The 16,041-nt window shown below is 33.2% G+C and overlaps 1 protein-coding gene across 2 annotated transcripts; it reads left to right on the forward strand.

The window, feature by feature from the left end:
• The first annotated feature begins 2,962 nt into the window (after positions 1-2,962).
• LOC132728829 (prostaglandin E synthase 2-like) lies at positions 2,963-14,122 on the forward strand. 2 transcript variants are annotated; one of them, XM_060714501.1, is made up of 7 exons: positions 2,963-3,271; positions 6,214-6,435; positions 7,221-7,420; positions 9,109-9,156; positions 11,832-12,044; positions 12,459-12,573; positions 13,939-14,122. In XM_060714501.1, the coding sequence occupies exons 1-7, from the start codon at positions 2,993-2,995 to the stop codon at positions 14,107-14,109; spliced, it is 1,248 nt and encodes a 415-aa protein (XP_060570484.1). In that variant the 5' UTR covers positions 2,963-2,992; the 3' UTR covers positions 14,110-14,122. The 2 variants fall into 2 exon arrangements, with proteins under 2 accessions (XP_060570484.1, XP_060570485.1); XM_060714502.1 differs by lacking the exon at positions 9,109-9,156.
• The last annotated feature ends 1,919 nt before the right edge of the window (positions 14,123-16,041 follow it).

The raw sequence follows: 16,041 nt of genomic DNA on the forward strand, positions 1-16,041 counted from the left end.
TATTCTGTCTGTCACAGCTTGGCTATTCAACAAGGGATTTTGGTATAAACTAATGGCACAGTTGTTCACTATAGTGAGATGACATGTGTTGCTCAACACTAAGACCCCTTCCTCCGAGGTCAAGATCACACTTAGCATCCTCTGTTTCAGGACCAGTTTTATGCAAGGACCACAACTTTTCTATTCATCAAAGGAAATTTGAAATAAGTTTGCACAAACATTCGCCATGCAAAGACAGATGTGTTGTGCCAAACACTCGGTTTTAAACCCCAGGCAATAAATAAACTTAAAATATGAGTAGATAACTGTGAGAGGGAGTGTATTGCAAGAGAACCATAACTCCATCTTAAATAATTTTCAAAATGTCTCCCTTTATGCATTGATTTTCAGTGATAAAAACTGCTGAAATGCATTTATATTGACACATTCTCAGGGGTTATTATGCCCCCCTTCGAAGAAGAAGGGGTCTATTGTTTTGCTAATGTTGGTCGGTCTGCCTGTCGGTAGACCACATGATTTCTGCTGATTTTCTTGAAAACTATCACAAAGTCTTCATATTTCGCATAGTGATTGGTCATAATAAGTAGATGACCCCTATTGATTTTGGGGGTCAAGGTCACTGGGGCCTAATATGTCAGAATGATTTCTGCTGATTGTCTTGAAAAGTATTAATCACAAAGTTTTTATATTTTACATAGTGATTGGTGATAACCAGTAGAAGCTAGACCCCTATTGATTTCAGGGTCAAAGGTCACAGGGGCCTTAAATGTCAGAATGGTTTCTGCTCATTATCTTGGTTACTATTTATCACAGTCTTCATATCACTGCGGTATACCGTACCCCGGATATTGCTCGATATTATGAGGACTTTCATCCCATTTCGCGACTTTGAACGGGGAACGAAGGTAAGTTCAGCGACGATATTTTCCAAACTAATGGCTATTTCATTTATCTCAACGGGTTTTATATATCTAGAGGTATTTCTGTAGCTCTAAAAGACGTAAAAGTATTACAGGTATTTGTAAAATTGATTAAACTACCCCTAAACGATCCGCTGCTCACTAGAAAATACTGACCGCGATACTGTAGAATCGTTAGAAATTATTATATTACCAATATAAAAAAAAATTGAATCGAGCAATTTTTTTATTCTCAATCCAAGTATGCCTTGTCCAAATTTCAGGCAAAAAGTGTGAAAGTACAAAAAGATACAGGCCAAAAAAGATACAAGAAAGTGTACCGAGTATTGATTTTAAGTGTACAGAGTATTGCAAAATAGCCCAACTTTAGTGTACAGAGTATTGCAAAACATAAGTTTGGAAAATCGATATTTTTGTCTAATTTTCACGTCTGTTTATTGATTCAATTTCATTTTTCTGATAATGTACTGTTTATATGATATTTATTCAAATATTTCAGATTCAACAATGCATTTTCAGTGTTATTACTGTTCTTTTCCTACTGGCAAATACAGAGATTTAATTTCCCATTTGATTGAAAATCACACTATGGATGAAATAAAGTGTGTGCAGGGTCGGAAGCAGGGTAGAACAATCAAAATTGACGATAAAAAAACTTTAAATACATGTCTCAAGAAACTTTGATCAAGAAGACCCATCTCTGAAAAGGACAAGAATAAAAAAAAACATATTTAGATGACATTAATAATAGGTTTTTACAGGGCAAGTTTGCCTTAGGAAACATATCGACGCACTTCATAAAATATTGGCCCGAGGGCTTATGCCGTCCACAGAAAACTGAGATTTTTCACGAGCAGGAATGAAAATCTGGATTATTCGCAGATGTTTCCAGTAAAGTACCTCCGAATTCTGCATATTATGTACATATAGTGTAAATAAGTATACACAGTAAGAAATATTTAAAATTAAATGTGGTAAATACTTTGTGTTTACTACTTTCATTTACTCTTTATTGATAACCAATACTCGTTACACTAAAAGGCAATACTCGTGACACCGGCGGGCAACTCCAAAGCAATACTCGGTACACTGACATGTGTATTTATTCTCAAAATGCACTGTCATCTGAGGTTCTATTGTTGATTGAACATTTACAACATAAACATTATCATCATTATCACATTTCACTCGATTCAAGTTTTTCTTTTAAGGATGTATATGCACAAAAACATCAAATTTGACTGATCCGAGCTCATTTATCACGTGAGCAAAGAGACGAATTTTACCTCCTAATTACATTTCAAATCTATTTCTCAACATTTTTGGGGTTTCATTAACTAGAGAAATTATCGAAGTATTTGTATTTCTACAAAATTTATATCTAACCAATTCAAAATGACTAAATATCGTCACTAAACATACCTTCTTTCCTCGTTCAAAGTCGCGAAATGGGATGAAAGTCCTCATAATATCGAGCAATATCCGGGGTACGGTATACCGCAGTGCATATTTCACATATTGATTTGTCATAACTATAGTAGATGACCCCTATTGATTTTAGGGTCACCTGGTCAAAGGTCACAGGGGTCATAAATGAATGCTTTCTGCTCATTATCTTCATAACTATTTATCACAAAGTCTTTATATTTCACATATTTATTGGTCATAGCTAGTAGATAACCCCTATTGATTATGGGGTCACCAGGTCAAGGTCACAGGGTCCTTGAATGGTAGTATGATTTCAACTCATTATCTTGAAAGCTAATTATCACAATGTCTACATATTTCACATACTGATTGGTCATAACTAGTAAGTGACCCCTATTGATTTTGGGGTCAAAGGTCAAGGTTACAGGGTTCTTGAATGTTAGTTTGGTTTCCGCTCATTATGTTGACCGTTTCTTGTAACAGAAAGTGAAGTCAATTCATCTAAAGTAGGGATAGAATTGAGGCCTATCTGTCTTCCATTAATGTCAAATGAAACTGGTCTGAAAAAGAACAAATTATATTTAGTACATAGAACCTAACAAAAATCTAAAATTTAGTACTGTACAGCCGTTTACATAACAAAAATGGCTGCGCCCTTGCGAAGGACTACCATTGGATTAAAAAACGGTTTTGCCAAGAATCTGTTAAAAAGTAACAATGAATCGCGATCACCTGCATTCAGTTGTAAAAATATCCTAACGAGAAACTTTTCAAATAAATTCAATTCTTGTCGTTTTGCAAGTTTGAAGAAAAACTGGAAAATTGGTGCTTGCATGACAGCCGCAACATCAGTTTTCGCGACCAGCTATTTTAGATCTCGTAGAAGTTTTGCAGATGTTGAACCAAGACCAATATCAAGACATGTAAGATAAACATAAGAAAGTTATTTTCTGGATTTTGCGTCAATTTTTTTTACAAATAATGATTATGTAAGAAGATTATCATTAATTGATATGAAACAAAATCTGCTGTTTTTGCCACAGGGAAATCTTCTCTTATTTTGTTAAATCTATACTGGTTGGGGACCACCAAAACTGGACAACCACCAAACCCGGACGGCCCTGAAAATGCTTAATTTAGTTTTTTCTTTGTTCATTGGTTGTCGGTCACTTTTTTATCAACAATAAATGCATTTTTCTTCTAAAAATAAGTAATTAAATTTATTTCAACCACCGTAAATGGTAATATTTTAATGGCCATTTCAAGAATGTTGACGTTGAAATTTGGGGGTCAAGAAAACAATGCTTGACGTCATATACCAGCTATAATCATTTGTAGAGTAAACAATAGAATTTCCAAAACTTCAGCATTTGTTGCTGAAATATTGTATATCATGTTAAAAATTAAAAATCAAAACACCTAAGCTTTTATCTGAATTAAATCACGTCATGTACATAAATGTCCGGACACATGGTACTGCAGTGTAGACAATTGAGGTAATTTTGATACCCTCATTGTCGAGCCTCAGATACATGTATTAGTCAGAGCAACACAGGGCTCATCCGAAAGGGCGATTCAGGCGAAAACTTCGCTGTGTATATTTTCATTTCGCTCTCCCAATTGATCAAAGAGAAGTCAACATCGCCGATAAAATCTTAATTCCCAAAGAGTAATTACTTGGCGATGTAAAGAGCAGAGATTGTATCCGCCCATTTGACGACTGCTAATTATCATTATCCAATCAGAGCGTCGCTTTATACTACCCTTCTACTTGTATGCAAAGCGATAGACCGCCTACTGTAAACAGTAAATAATGAGAGCATCGGCCCGAAACGGGTATAATTGTGTGACAGTTTTGCGAGTTTAATACGGGATTAGGCGATAATTATAGATTGTTTTTTCCCCGATCATCTCAACACGTGCAAATCTTCCCTAATTGATATATATTTAACCCGAGTAATGGCGATGTGCAATGGGTTTTTCACGGCTATCACAAAACTGTTAGTCAATTAAAAATAATCAATTTCATTAATGATCAGCGACCAGATTAAAAACTTAATCATAGTTTTGAATGATTTCAGTCCGTTAACATCAATTAGAAATTGTTATGTCGCTCAGGTCATGGCTACAGGGCGAAATGCCCAAACCTAGCAGTAAAAGAAAGTTACTGATTCTGATACACCTACGCGAAAATTTAAGAAAGCCAATTCGCAAAAATCTTACAATTAGTATGTTGTAGACAGTGAGAGTGCTTTTTTTTGAGAAATTGGTAATTTTTACTCCAACTTCTTCAATCATGATAGGATTTTCTTCAAACTCCCACATCATAATAATATGACAAGGTTTATAAATCTAGCATCCATATTTCCAGAGATATCTCCTCCTTAAACTTTTAATTTTTCCTATTCGTTCTTTTAACTTTCATTTACTTCAAATTCAAAATAAACATTCAATATTCATACCTTCATTACTAATTGTTCTTTGTTACACTCACATCATGACATCGTTACCTCCTTTTTAAATATTTTGCTTTTAAAAATGTTATATTTTGAAAACAGGGATGTTTAAAAAATAACTTTAGAGTGTCCTTCAGTCCGTCTGTCTGTCTGTACATAAAAACTGTTTCCTGTGATCACTTTTAAAGAACTTTTTCAACAAATTTACTTAAAATAGAAACATAAGTGAATGGCCAATGGCCCTTCAGAATGTTGCTTGGGCTCTTACCGGTAGGGGACTTATGGATTGCTTGCAATACTATGATAATTGCTTGTTTATAATTGCTCAACAACGGTTGAACCATAAATCATTTTTAAAATGTCCGCCAACGAATAGTTTGCAATACAAATTTAAAAATAAAGCGCAAATATGCATTAAAAAAAATCACCCATAACAGTGGCCAATCAGAGCTACAATTTAAAAATAAGCATCTTATTCTTTTTATGAGACAGCAGATCATGAGATGGACTAAACTTGATCTGGTACATCTTTAGAGGATGTACTATTGTGTAAATAGCTAAAATTCTATTTCTATAAACATATTTATTTTAGCTGCTGTGTTGTCTTTTCTCTACTTTGGGAATGGTGCCGGTACCAGACTGATTTGGGAAAAAATGTATTATTATAAGATTAGTCATCATAAAAAAAGACAGCTAACGGGTTCCACTATCCATGCAGAACTATTGAGTGGTGATTTATATGAATATGTTGGATTTAAATGATTTCATAGAAATCGCTTGGCCTGGTGGGAATTTTGAACACACATTTTGGGAATTTAAACATTGGAAATTGGGAATTTTAATGTCTATTTCTATTGGGATTAGTGCCTTTTTAGGGTAGTAGTTAAAATTTAATATGAAATTAGACAAAGCCTATGAACGGGGAAGTCAGTTAAAAAAAGTTCATTTTTTCGTTTTAAAGGTGTCATTCGGTATTTTATGCACTGCTTTTGTTTTCACTCGGAATACTCAACGATTGTTATTAATCTAAAAGTTGCGATTGTTTGTTATCAGAATACCCCGTCTATTATCACCGAGTAACATTGAAAATGGTGGCGCCCGACTAGAACTGACATTAAAATTTCATTGATAGGTATAGAATTCTATATATTCTTTAACTGTATTTTATTTGATTTTCTTTTAAATATACACTTGTATTCTATAGCCGGGCAAGTCAAAGCCCAGGACCGCAAAGTGGTCCCGGCCTTTGGCTTCCCCGTATAAAGAAAAAAAAACTGTAGCTTAATTGTGATATTAATCACTTTTGAGTTCATGATTAAGTATAGGGCTAGAACCAATGATTCCTGGGTTGAGAGGTAGACACCTTAAACACAACGCTCCTCATAAATTTCTATTGTGTGTAATTTCAGGTTCCAGGAGTTGTTGATATTGGGAATCAAAAGTTCACTTTGTACCAATTCCAGTCCTGTCCATACTGCTGTAAGGCAAGAGCCGCGCTAGATTATTTTGGATTTACTTACGATGTGGTTGAAGTGAATTCAATTACTAAGTCCCAGATGAAGTTCTCAGAATATAAGAAAGTTCCTGTTCTAGTGGTTGATGGACAGATTGGCGATAAAGATTTTACATTGGTGAGTAAATTTGAATTCCTCTTTTTATTTAGACATTGTGCACAAAGTTCAATATGTGATTTATAAAGATTAATATGAATTGAAAACTTATATCAATTGCCACAAAAATGGTGCATTTTGCATGTTCAAGTACAAATTAATTTTGTGCAATTTTATATTTATGATCATGTCATTGCAATAGAAACTTACTGGTATTTTTAACAAAACCTGTCCATGGGCAGACCGGTCAATTTTTCTCAGTGTTAGATAGCTTAATAAAAGTTTGAAGTGAGTTAGTAACTATGATAGTTTCTGAGCAACTAACCCCTCTAAAGAGGTTAACCTGTGCAAAAAAATCTAAGTTGAAAAAGGGGAATAATTTAGCAAAAAATTAATTTTAGGATTATCTGCCCTTCTCAAATAGCATCCTTTCATGACAATTAACATAATTATATACCAAATTTGAAGTGAATAGCTAAATTGTGTAAGATAAAATGAACATGAAGGAAAGGTTAACTAATGTTGACAAAAGGACCATGTCATTTACTGACAATAGATGCACTTTTTTCTTTGTAAAGTGGAGCTAAAAATCATATTTTCTTCTTTTACCAATTAATACATGTAGGCTGTAGCTTTTTCCTTTTGGGTTATCAGTTAAGATATTCATGATGGCTAGTAAGTCACACGATGTGTTAGTTTTATGTAGTAATGTCTTTCCATAGTTCTTTTAATAAGCCAAATAAGTATGTGTAAAGTCTATAATATTTGTGTAACTTTTCACAATTTATTATTTGTGTACATTTCAGCAATTTAATGACTCCTCTACAATAGTCAGTGTTCTCGCAAGTTACGTGTATGACCAGAATACACCCCTGTATAAACTTCATCAATGTTACCCGGGAATCAAAGAGAAAGAGGGCAGGAAAACTGTCTGGGATTTCCCTAACAAGTATTTTATCATGTATGGTGAAAATATAGCAGATTCACGCACTGAAACCCAGAGAAGGTGAGTAAATCCATCAGAAGACTTTAGATCTCGTTGGTCAAGTGGTTAAGGTAGTTGACTTTAAATCACTTCCCCCTAACGGCTGTGTTTACAAGTCCCATTAGGGACCTTGGATTCTTTCATGTGAGAAAACCATCCAGCTATCATACTAAATATTGGTGGGTCTACTCAAGTGCCTGCTTGACATGCTGGTGACCCAAATGATGCACAAAAAATCAGTCAACTTGTTAGACTTGGACATTGCCATGTTCACCTTAAAATTATAAGTGTGATCAACTTATTACCAACAATACAAGCAGCAATAGATAATGTCTATTATGTACATGTAGCTTATTAACAAACATTTACAAAGCTTTGATGTTTTGTTATATATTAAATTTATATCACTGCACATATTTGTAACAATGCATTTCATTGGATATTTAATAGTGATAATGATATAATGCACTCAATATATACTCAACATCACTTATTCCGCATCATTACTTATTTCATGGTAATGACATATTTTTATTTTGACCAGTGTTAAAATTGGTCAGAATTGACATATTTTATTCATACATCTATACAACAAAGTTTTTGTGCAAAATAATTTAAATCTTTCGGTTTTTATGTAAAACAGAGCAACATTTTACAAATTTCTGCAAAAAGCAATAATAGTCCAATAAATTTGTGCGTATGTCTGAAACAATCATAATTTTCTAAATGTTCTTGCTTGTTGAAAAATCAATTTTGATTTACTAAGTAAGGATAATTTTAATATTTAAAATCAAGCAAAATAACATGTAGAAATTTTAACTGAAACATGAAAAAACTGAAATGTAACACCATTACTGTGGTTTAAATGATGTCATACTGTTTTCATAATGGCCAACATATGGTCTACGTTTGATCCATTAAAATTGACTTTGACTGAACATATTGTTGTTTCCTTGTGCCATACAGCAGAAAATACCTATATGTAATAGCTTTTGACAATTTTTGTACCATAAGTTCCATTTGTTGTTTTCTTTCTGGTTTAAAAGCGTTAAGTACCATGAAGTAAGAGGAGCACAGTATAATTATAAAGTAATTTTAATTTTCTCTCAAAAAGACATTTTTCTGTATTATAAATTCTTCATAAATTTTTTTAACTGCTTATATGGTTGTTTGCAATATAACCATTGGCTTGTGCCTGGTGTGGGGGTGGTTGGGGTGGGGGTCAGATTAATTTCACAAATAAACATTACAATTATACTTAACCTATCTGACTTTTTCATTAACCATTCAAACTATGACTACACAGAAATATGAGCTAGCTTACGGAACGTTGGTGGTTCTACTCAGGTGCCTGTCCATGCCTGAAATGATGCACAGAAGGGCATCCGAGGTCTTCCTCCACCAGTAAAGCTGGAACATCGCCAAATGACCTATACGGTGTCGGTGTGACGTAAAATCAAATTTAACAAACAGAAGTACAATTAAGGTGAATTTTCAAGGCATACTAGCATTGAGACTGTTAATAGAAATTATGTTACTTGGTAATCAATATAAACTTGTTCATATCTGACAAAAGAACTTGAGTATAAGGCTGATAGAATAACAGGGTGATTCCTTATTTATATGATTTTCTTTAGATTTGATTATGGCAGTTTCTCGTTTTATGGTAGTTTCTTGATTTATGGTAGTTTCTCTTCACTTATTTCCAGAAATGACAAGAATAATAATAATGATGATGAAGCTATAGCAAGGGAAAGGTTGTATCCATGATGATATAAGTGAATGTTCTGCTTTGCTTTGATAGTTGTTTATTATATTGCAGTTGTATATTTTTATTGCAGTTGTATATTTGTATTGCATTTGTATATTTATTGTATATTTGTATATTTATATTGCAGTTGCAGTTGTATATTTATATTGCACTCTTTTAAGCAGTTTTATTTTCATACTGCGGTCATTTTTATGCTCCTACAAAGTGGGGAGCATATAGCGTTGCACTTGTCCCGTCTGTCCCGAAATCTTGTGAACGCATCTCCTCTTAAACCGGATAGCAGATTTTGCTTAAACTTCCAGGGATGAACCACCTTAATGTGTAGATGGAAGTTAAGGAAGGAATTTTTACTGCGACCAAATTTTACAGTTTTATGGCCCTTTGTTGATTTTTTCACTATATACCATATATATGTTGTCAGTGGGGGCATCCGTGTCCTTTGGACACAGTTCTAGTTATGTTTGTTAAGCTTTGCTTCATTTCACTGCAGCTTTTTAGATTACTGTGTTATCAAACTTTTATAACACTGATTTGTAAATTCAGAGCTTCTTTCTGAAGTTTCTTGGAGTGATCTTGGTGTAATATAACTAGATTAACTAAGATAATAATCATTATCAAAATTGTGGCTTTAGCATTTTTCCTTTAATAAACCATTTGCTTTAATGACCTGCTTGTTCTTGATAATATGAGCCCTCCTCCTTGCCCCACCCTAACAATTTAAAGAGGATAGTTTCCTATTAAAAAACTTAGGTTTCATTTTCACTTTACCGTAAATATCTTAAATGGACTTGTCCATCTTTCAATGTAGACTAAACCATTCATCCTTTTTAGGGAAAATTTTAAAATAAATTTTGACAGAATAGTAGATGATCTTAACCTGCACTGATTGCATTGATAAAAGCTGTTGTTGCTTAGCAAGCTTGCTGATACTGTGGAGAAGACATTTATCATTTTTGGGGTCAATATTAAGTCAAAGGTCACTGTCACCTTGAATCGAAAACTGTATAATAATTACAGTATGCACAGATCCCTGACGTGTCTAATTCTGGTTATCAGATTAGTGGATACAATAAGAATTTCACCACAACCTTTTTGTTAACAAATGAGCACATGCCAATGTTTTGGTTAAATCTATTGTGATTCAAGTAAAAGGTCAGAATAGGGATCTATCAATTAAGATTTCAATTAAACCTGTGTATTCAAAGGTTGGTCGTATGAACTAAAAAAATTACTTTAATTGAGGGAAAATAGGTCAAGTACTTATTACTTTAATTGAAAGTAATTGAGGGCAAATATTAGTAGGTCAAGTACTTATCGGTACTGTTGTATTTTTAGGTCAGTTTGTCAAAGGTTTGGTCATATTCGTTGCAATTTCACTGGAATCTGGGTAGTGGGGAGGGGTATGTTTGCTGTCATAACACGCTTTTTCCACTGATTGTTCTGACATGCTTTATTGCAATGTATTTCTTTACTTCATATAATTATATTATATAAATGATAAACTGAATTACTTAGATAAATTCAATACAGATTTTTGTTTATAAGTCATTTTGAAGATAAGATACATTAAGTTTAAGCAGTATAGCCACCAGATTCATGCTAATTTTAATGAAAATTTTGTTTTAAAAAGTAAAATATTGTCAAGTGAACGAAGAAAGTAATTTATACATTGCAAATGACACTAAGAATATTACCAATGAATAGGTCAGGATATAGAAAAATATCCTTTAATACTTTGTTTCTCCACACAGTAGATATTATGGGGATAAATACAGAAAATCAGTCATGAATTGTATGAAACATGTAAATTATTTTTCAATTGTGAATATTTTTACTTTATAAGTACTTTTGCTGAAGGTAAATTTTAAAATATTTTAGCTATCTGGAGGCATGCAGCTTTAAATAAGTTATTCTTTGTTATGAATAAACATGAAATCATTGGTATTCAAATCTTCTAATTCAGATTTGTTGTTGTTTGTATTTTCTAAACTCTGTTGCAGGCTTATGATGACTAAAATGAATAACTTTAGAGATTTATACATAACATGTTAAATATGTTAAATGTTCAAGTCCAACATCTGTTTTTGGATCTCACCATTATAGATTTTTGAGACATCAAGATGAAAATTTGAAGTTGCATTTGTATTTAGCCAACAATATAGAACCTGGTCAGACTGCAAGGATGCATGCTAGCCTGGTTCTATGCTGGTGGCAATGACTCATTTGGGTCCGGCAGGTTAAAGGGGTCATATTTCAGGATAATTCTAGTATGAAAGAAAAAGTTAAAGTCTATAACTGTTATAAAAGAAGCGGTGGCCTAGTGGTTAATGTGTCTGTCTCTTATACCAGAGATCATGGGTTTGAGCCATAATCGGGTCAAGACCATGTTTCTTCAAATGACAACAGTACAGGTTGGTTCCAGGAAGCGGACCCAAAAGTGATTAATATAAGTTGCAAGAACTTGTTTCACAATCAAGCTTAAACAAATATGTTTAAACCAAACTATAACTGTTAAAATTCCACTCTGTATATGTATAATTGAAGAATTTAAAGTAAAATTCTTTGTTTGAACTTTATAAGTTAATTATGATGTGAAAATTATCCATTCATTCATGGAGATGTGAAATTTTTTTTAAAAATATTTTCCTCACTCTTTTTAAGGGATGAAAGGAAATGGCGGAGGTGGACAGACGATATTCTGATGCACACAATTTCACCAAACGTTTATCGCACTCTGCCAGAGTCACTAGAAGCTTTCCATCATTTCTCTGAATGGGGCGAGTGGGACAAAAACTTCTCAACCGGGACAAGACTGGGAATAGTCTATGTAGGGGCATTTGTGATGTACTTCATCGGAAAATTGGTAAAAAGAAGGTAATTTTTTGCTCTTCATAAAAGAATTATGGCACTTAATTTGTCATGAAGAATAAGTTTGTAAATAATTCCAAAACATACAGAAACATTAGTGAAAATTTTTTGACTGGCTCATAAAAAAAATCTTTTTGTAAGATATTCTAAATTGTTTTGGCATTTTGTCTTAATTTGTTTATTCATATAATTTTGTTACGGTCTGTCACTTTGTATTCTGACTTTATTATTTAGGACAATTGAATCAAAAACCAACACAAATTTAAATATCAAAACATGTTTCGCTTTATTCAGCTTCCTCAGTTGATACACAAGTTGATACATATTATTTGAAATTATATGAATGTTCTATTTTTAGACATGACATTATATGAATTATCTTTTTTTAGACATGACATTATATGAATGTTCTATTTTTAGACATGACATAAAAGACAATCCACGGGAATCTCTGTATGATGCGTGTGATGAATGGATGAAAGCTGTGGGGAAAAAACAATTCTATGGTGGTGATAAACCAAATCTTGCTGATCTTGTAAGTTAACATGATGTGTTGGGCTTTATTTCTTCTTAAAATAGGTTTAACTTTAAGGAATGTCGAAATTGAAAATTTTGCGGGCTTGGTTTTATTGAGTTTGTCCAGTGAGAGTAGAGGTAAATGCAAATGTCTGTGTCCCACCAGCATTAGTTAACCATAATTCACTGTTTACATGTGAAAATGTTGAAATGTAGAATTTGGTAATATACATAAATTGTACTCGTCAAACTATTATTCTATTATTGTGAAACTTTAATGCCATTTTATGTAACTTAAATGATGTGCTGAACAAAATGAAATGGCATTTAGAGACGGAAACAGCGCTTCTAAACCATTCATTTATACATGTATATTAAGTTTCAGTTTGATACCTTCACTGGTTTTAAAGATATTGAAACGAAAAAATTGAATGGAAATGTACAAAATGATTCCTATTTATCCCAGTATCAAACTATGTCTTCAATCATATCGAACTGAAACAAATACAATAGGCAAATGGTGCCGTGGCATGGCTGAGAGGTTAACACGTCAGAATATTAAGGATCTATAACTGTGTGTGTTCAAACCCCGTCAGGGGCAAGCTGTTGTTTCTTTCAGCTTTACACGGACAGCTCAGTACTGGTTAGTTCCAGGACTGGATTCGAAAGTGTGTCTATAAGCTTTTAGCTTCCTACGCAATCAAACTTAAATAAATTCTGTGGAAACTAAATATAGCAGCTGTTGGAGAAATGGTCAAGGTTTGTCTTAGTACAATTTTTTTAGACAGACAGACATATTTGTTTAATTGTCATACTTTAAATTTAAGAATACCATAGATTACTATTTTTAAAGGAGAGGCAAACCTGTCCAGTAAACCTTGTTGGTGAAGTTTATGGCCATTAAGTTGAATATTAATAACACTATAACCAGTTAACATCTGTGCTGTCTGACCAACTCTATACTGTGGCTGAACAACTTAAAGTTTTCATCTTAATATCCACAAAATTGATAATGGACAGTTGTGAAAATGGAAATTCAAGAGGCAAAGGGTTTATATGTAGGCATGCACAGAGCATACATGTGAACTTTTTTCCATGATAAAGAGGGAGATTTTTCTTCAAAAAGAGGGAGATTTTAGAATTTGCAATAAAGAAAGAAGGAAGTTCTTACATCAAAAAGAGGGAGATTTCTTTAATTTGTGAAAATATTTTAAGAAAAATCTTTGGAAATATGGCTGCAGAAAGTTGGAATCTTCTGCTTAAAGAGTTTGCATGTACATTTGTATGGTGCAGTTTGCTCAACAAAGAAATTATACATGTAGTATTAAATCAACATTTTGACCAGATGACTCATTTATGTTAGAAACTTTATTTTATTTTTCAGTCAGTTTACGGTGCTCTGCATTCATTTGAAGGATGTCTCGCTCACAAAGATCTTATGGAATTTCACCGTATAGAAAAGTGGTACAAGCGTATGGAGCAACAAATAAATGGACACGAAGGGGCGCATCTTTTGAAAGTAGCCCCCAGTAAACATCCAAACTTACAACTATAGTGAAAATAAATTTTGAAATGAAAATGAAGAAAAATTAAATAATTCAAAAACCTTTAACAGATCTTAAAGATATTGTATTTCCTGACAATTGAGTGTTTGAACAAGATATGGCTCAAAAAGGTTGTTATGTGGAAATTTTTATATTTGTACGAGTGATCTTTTTTTGTGGCTGACTGGTTACGAATGCTTGAATAAAATAATTTCTCCATTTTATTGTGTGCTCAAATCCGGCATTGGAATAAAGGGGAGTAGGGGGATGGAAACATTCAACAAATAATTGAGCCGCGTCACAACAAAACCAACATAGTGTGTTTGCGACCAGCATGGATCCAGACCAGCCTGCGCATCCACGCAGTCTGACCAGGATCCATGCTGTTCGCTATCAGTTTCTCTACTATAAGCGAACAGCATGGATCCTGATCAGACTGTGCGGATGCGCAGGCTGGTTTGGATCCATGCTGGTCGCAAACCCATTATGTTGGTTTTGTCATGACACGGCTCAAATTTTAATAAAACCACAGAGATACTATTAGAACATGAAAGTTAACATTACAGGAATTTGTAGGTTTTCTTGTATTACTTAACGAAATTGGAAAGTGCTAAATGATCTAAATAAATAGTGAGTCAGAGACTTTAAAAACCTTACACAAATTATCATTGCAGTATTAAAATACAAATCTGAGCAAATTCTTGGCAACATTGAGAAAGCCTTTTTTATGTATTGTGGGATGAGTAAAACTTTGTGATCATATGTTATGGTACATGTATGTACAAACGTATAATGTTTATCCATCATAGGTTTGCAGTTGTCATTGAATCTAATTAGCATCTGTTTGACATGGAAGAACTAAAGAAATCATTGTCGGGCAAATGTTTGTTAAATACTGTAATTGAGCTAGATTAAATGATTAAACTAGCTGTTGATGGAAGAAATGTTAATTTTGTTTGCAAGTCATTGCCAAAGTATTTTGTTGTTGTTAAAATGTATATTGCAAAGTGTTTTTGTATGTGAAACTGAGTGTGAATTCTTTTAATTTATTTCTTTCTTTGTGAATAAATGATTAAATGTTCTTGAGATTTCTATATTTCTTACTCAAGCTAATGTTTTCCTAAGAAAACACAATCCTACATGTACATCATAGGCCAACTACTTCAGCAGCGTAAGAGAACAGTAACAATTGTTTTTCTCTCGTTGGATTAACTTGTAAAGACGTTGGAATGTCAAGTTGAATTTCATCACAAGTTTGACTAGCAAAATTACACCAGATATTTAGAGGACATTATTTTGTTAGGTCAGCAGAAAATTGCAACTTTATTCAAAAGATGTTATCCGGAACTCGGCAAATATGGGTTTTTCCCCATCTAATCTGTAGGTACAAACAAACTTTTTCCATTAAAAGCTTCCTTGTGCCTGAACTAATTTTTAAATATTTGCCATTGTGGGGGATGATGGTCATATTCAAAGGGTATAGAAAATAGGTGAGGATATACGAATAACTTTCTTTTTTTTTTTTCTTTTACCGAAATTCTTTTTAGACCAAAAAACCAATGAACTTATGTTCTATGCCTTGAAGTGGGATGATGATCACTTCAAAGCAATATCTCAAAGGGTCTAGGAAAAAAAGTCATGAGGGGGGATGAAAAAAAATAAGCCGATAAAAATATCATTTTTCCCAAATTTAAAAAGGTCCAAAAATTTTTAAAGTTTATCCCCTTGTCTTGAAGTTGGAATGATTTCAAACCATTATTCCAAAGGGTATAGGAAATGTTAAGTGGTACAAAAGCCTTAAGTGAAATTTTATGTCGAAAAAAAGGGCACAATTTTGTCAAATTCCATGATACAGAGTTATATCCTCTTGCCTGGAAGTGAATGTGATAATCACTAACAAGTATTTTTTAAGGCAATACCTTAGTGGATATAGGAAATATGCA

Source organism: Ruditapes philippinarum, unplaced genomic scaffold (genome assembly GCF_026571515.1).
Source record: "Ruditapes philippinarum isolate M1 unplaced genomic scaffold, ASM2657151v2 ctg898_1_1_1_1, whole genome shotgun sequence".
NCBI lineage: Eukaryota > Metazoa > Mollusca > Bivalvia > Venerida > Veneridae > Ruditapes > Ruditapes philippinarum.

Coding starts and splice junctions, on each gene's coding strand:
- LOC132728829 (XM_060714501.1), top strand. CDS start 2,993: ATGGCTGCGCCCTTGCGAAGGACTACCATTGGATTAAAAAACGGTTTT. Junction 6,436..7,220: donor GCGATAAAGATTTTACATTG/GTGAGTAAATTT, acceptor TGTACATTTCAG/CAATTTAATGACTCCTCTAC. Junction 12,574..13,938: donor AACCAAATCTTGCTGATCTT/GTAAGTTAACAT, acceptor TTTATTTTTCAG/TCAGTTTACGGTGCTCTGCA.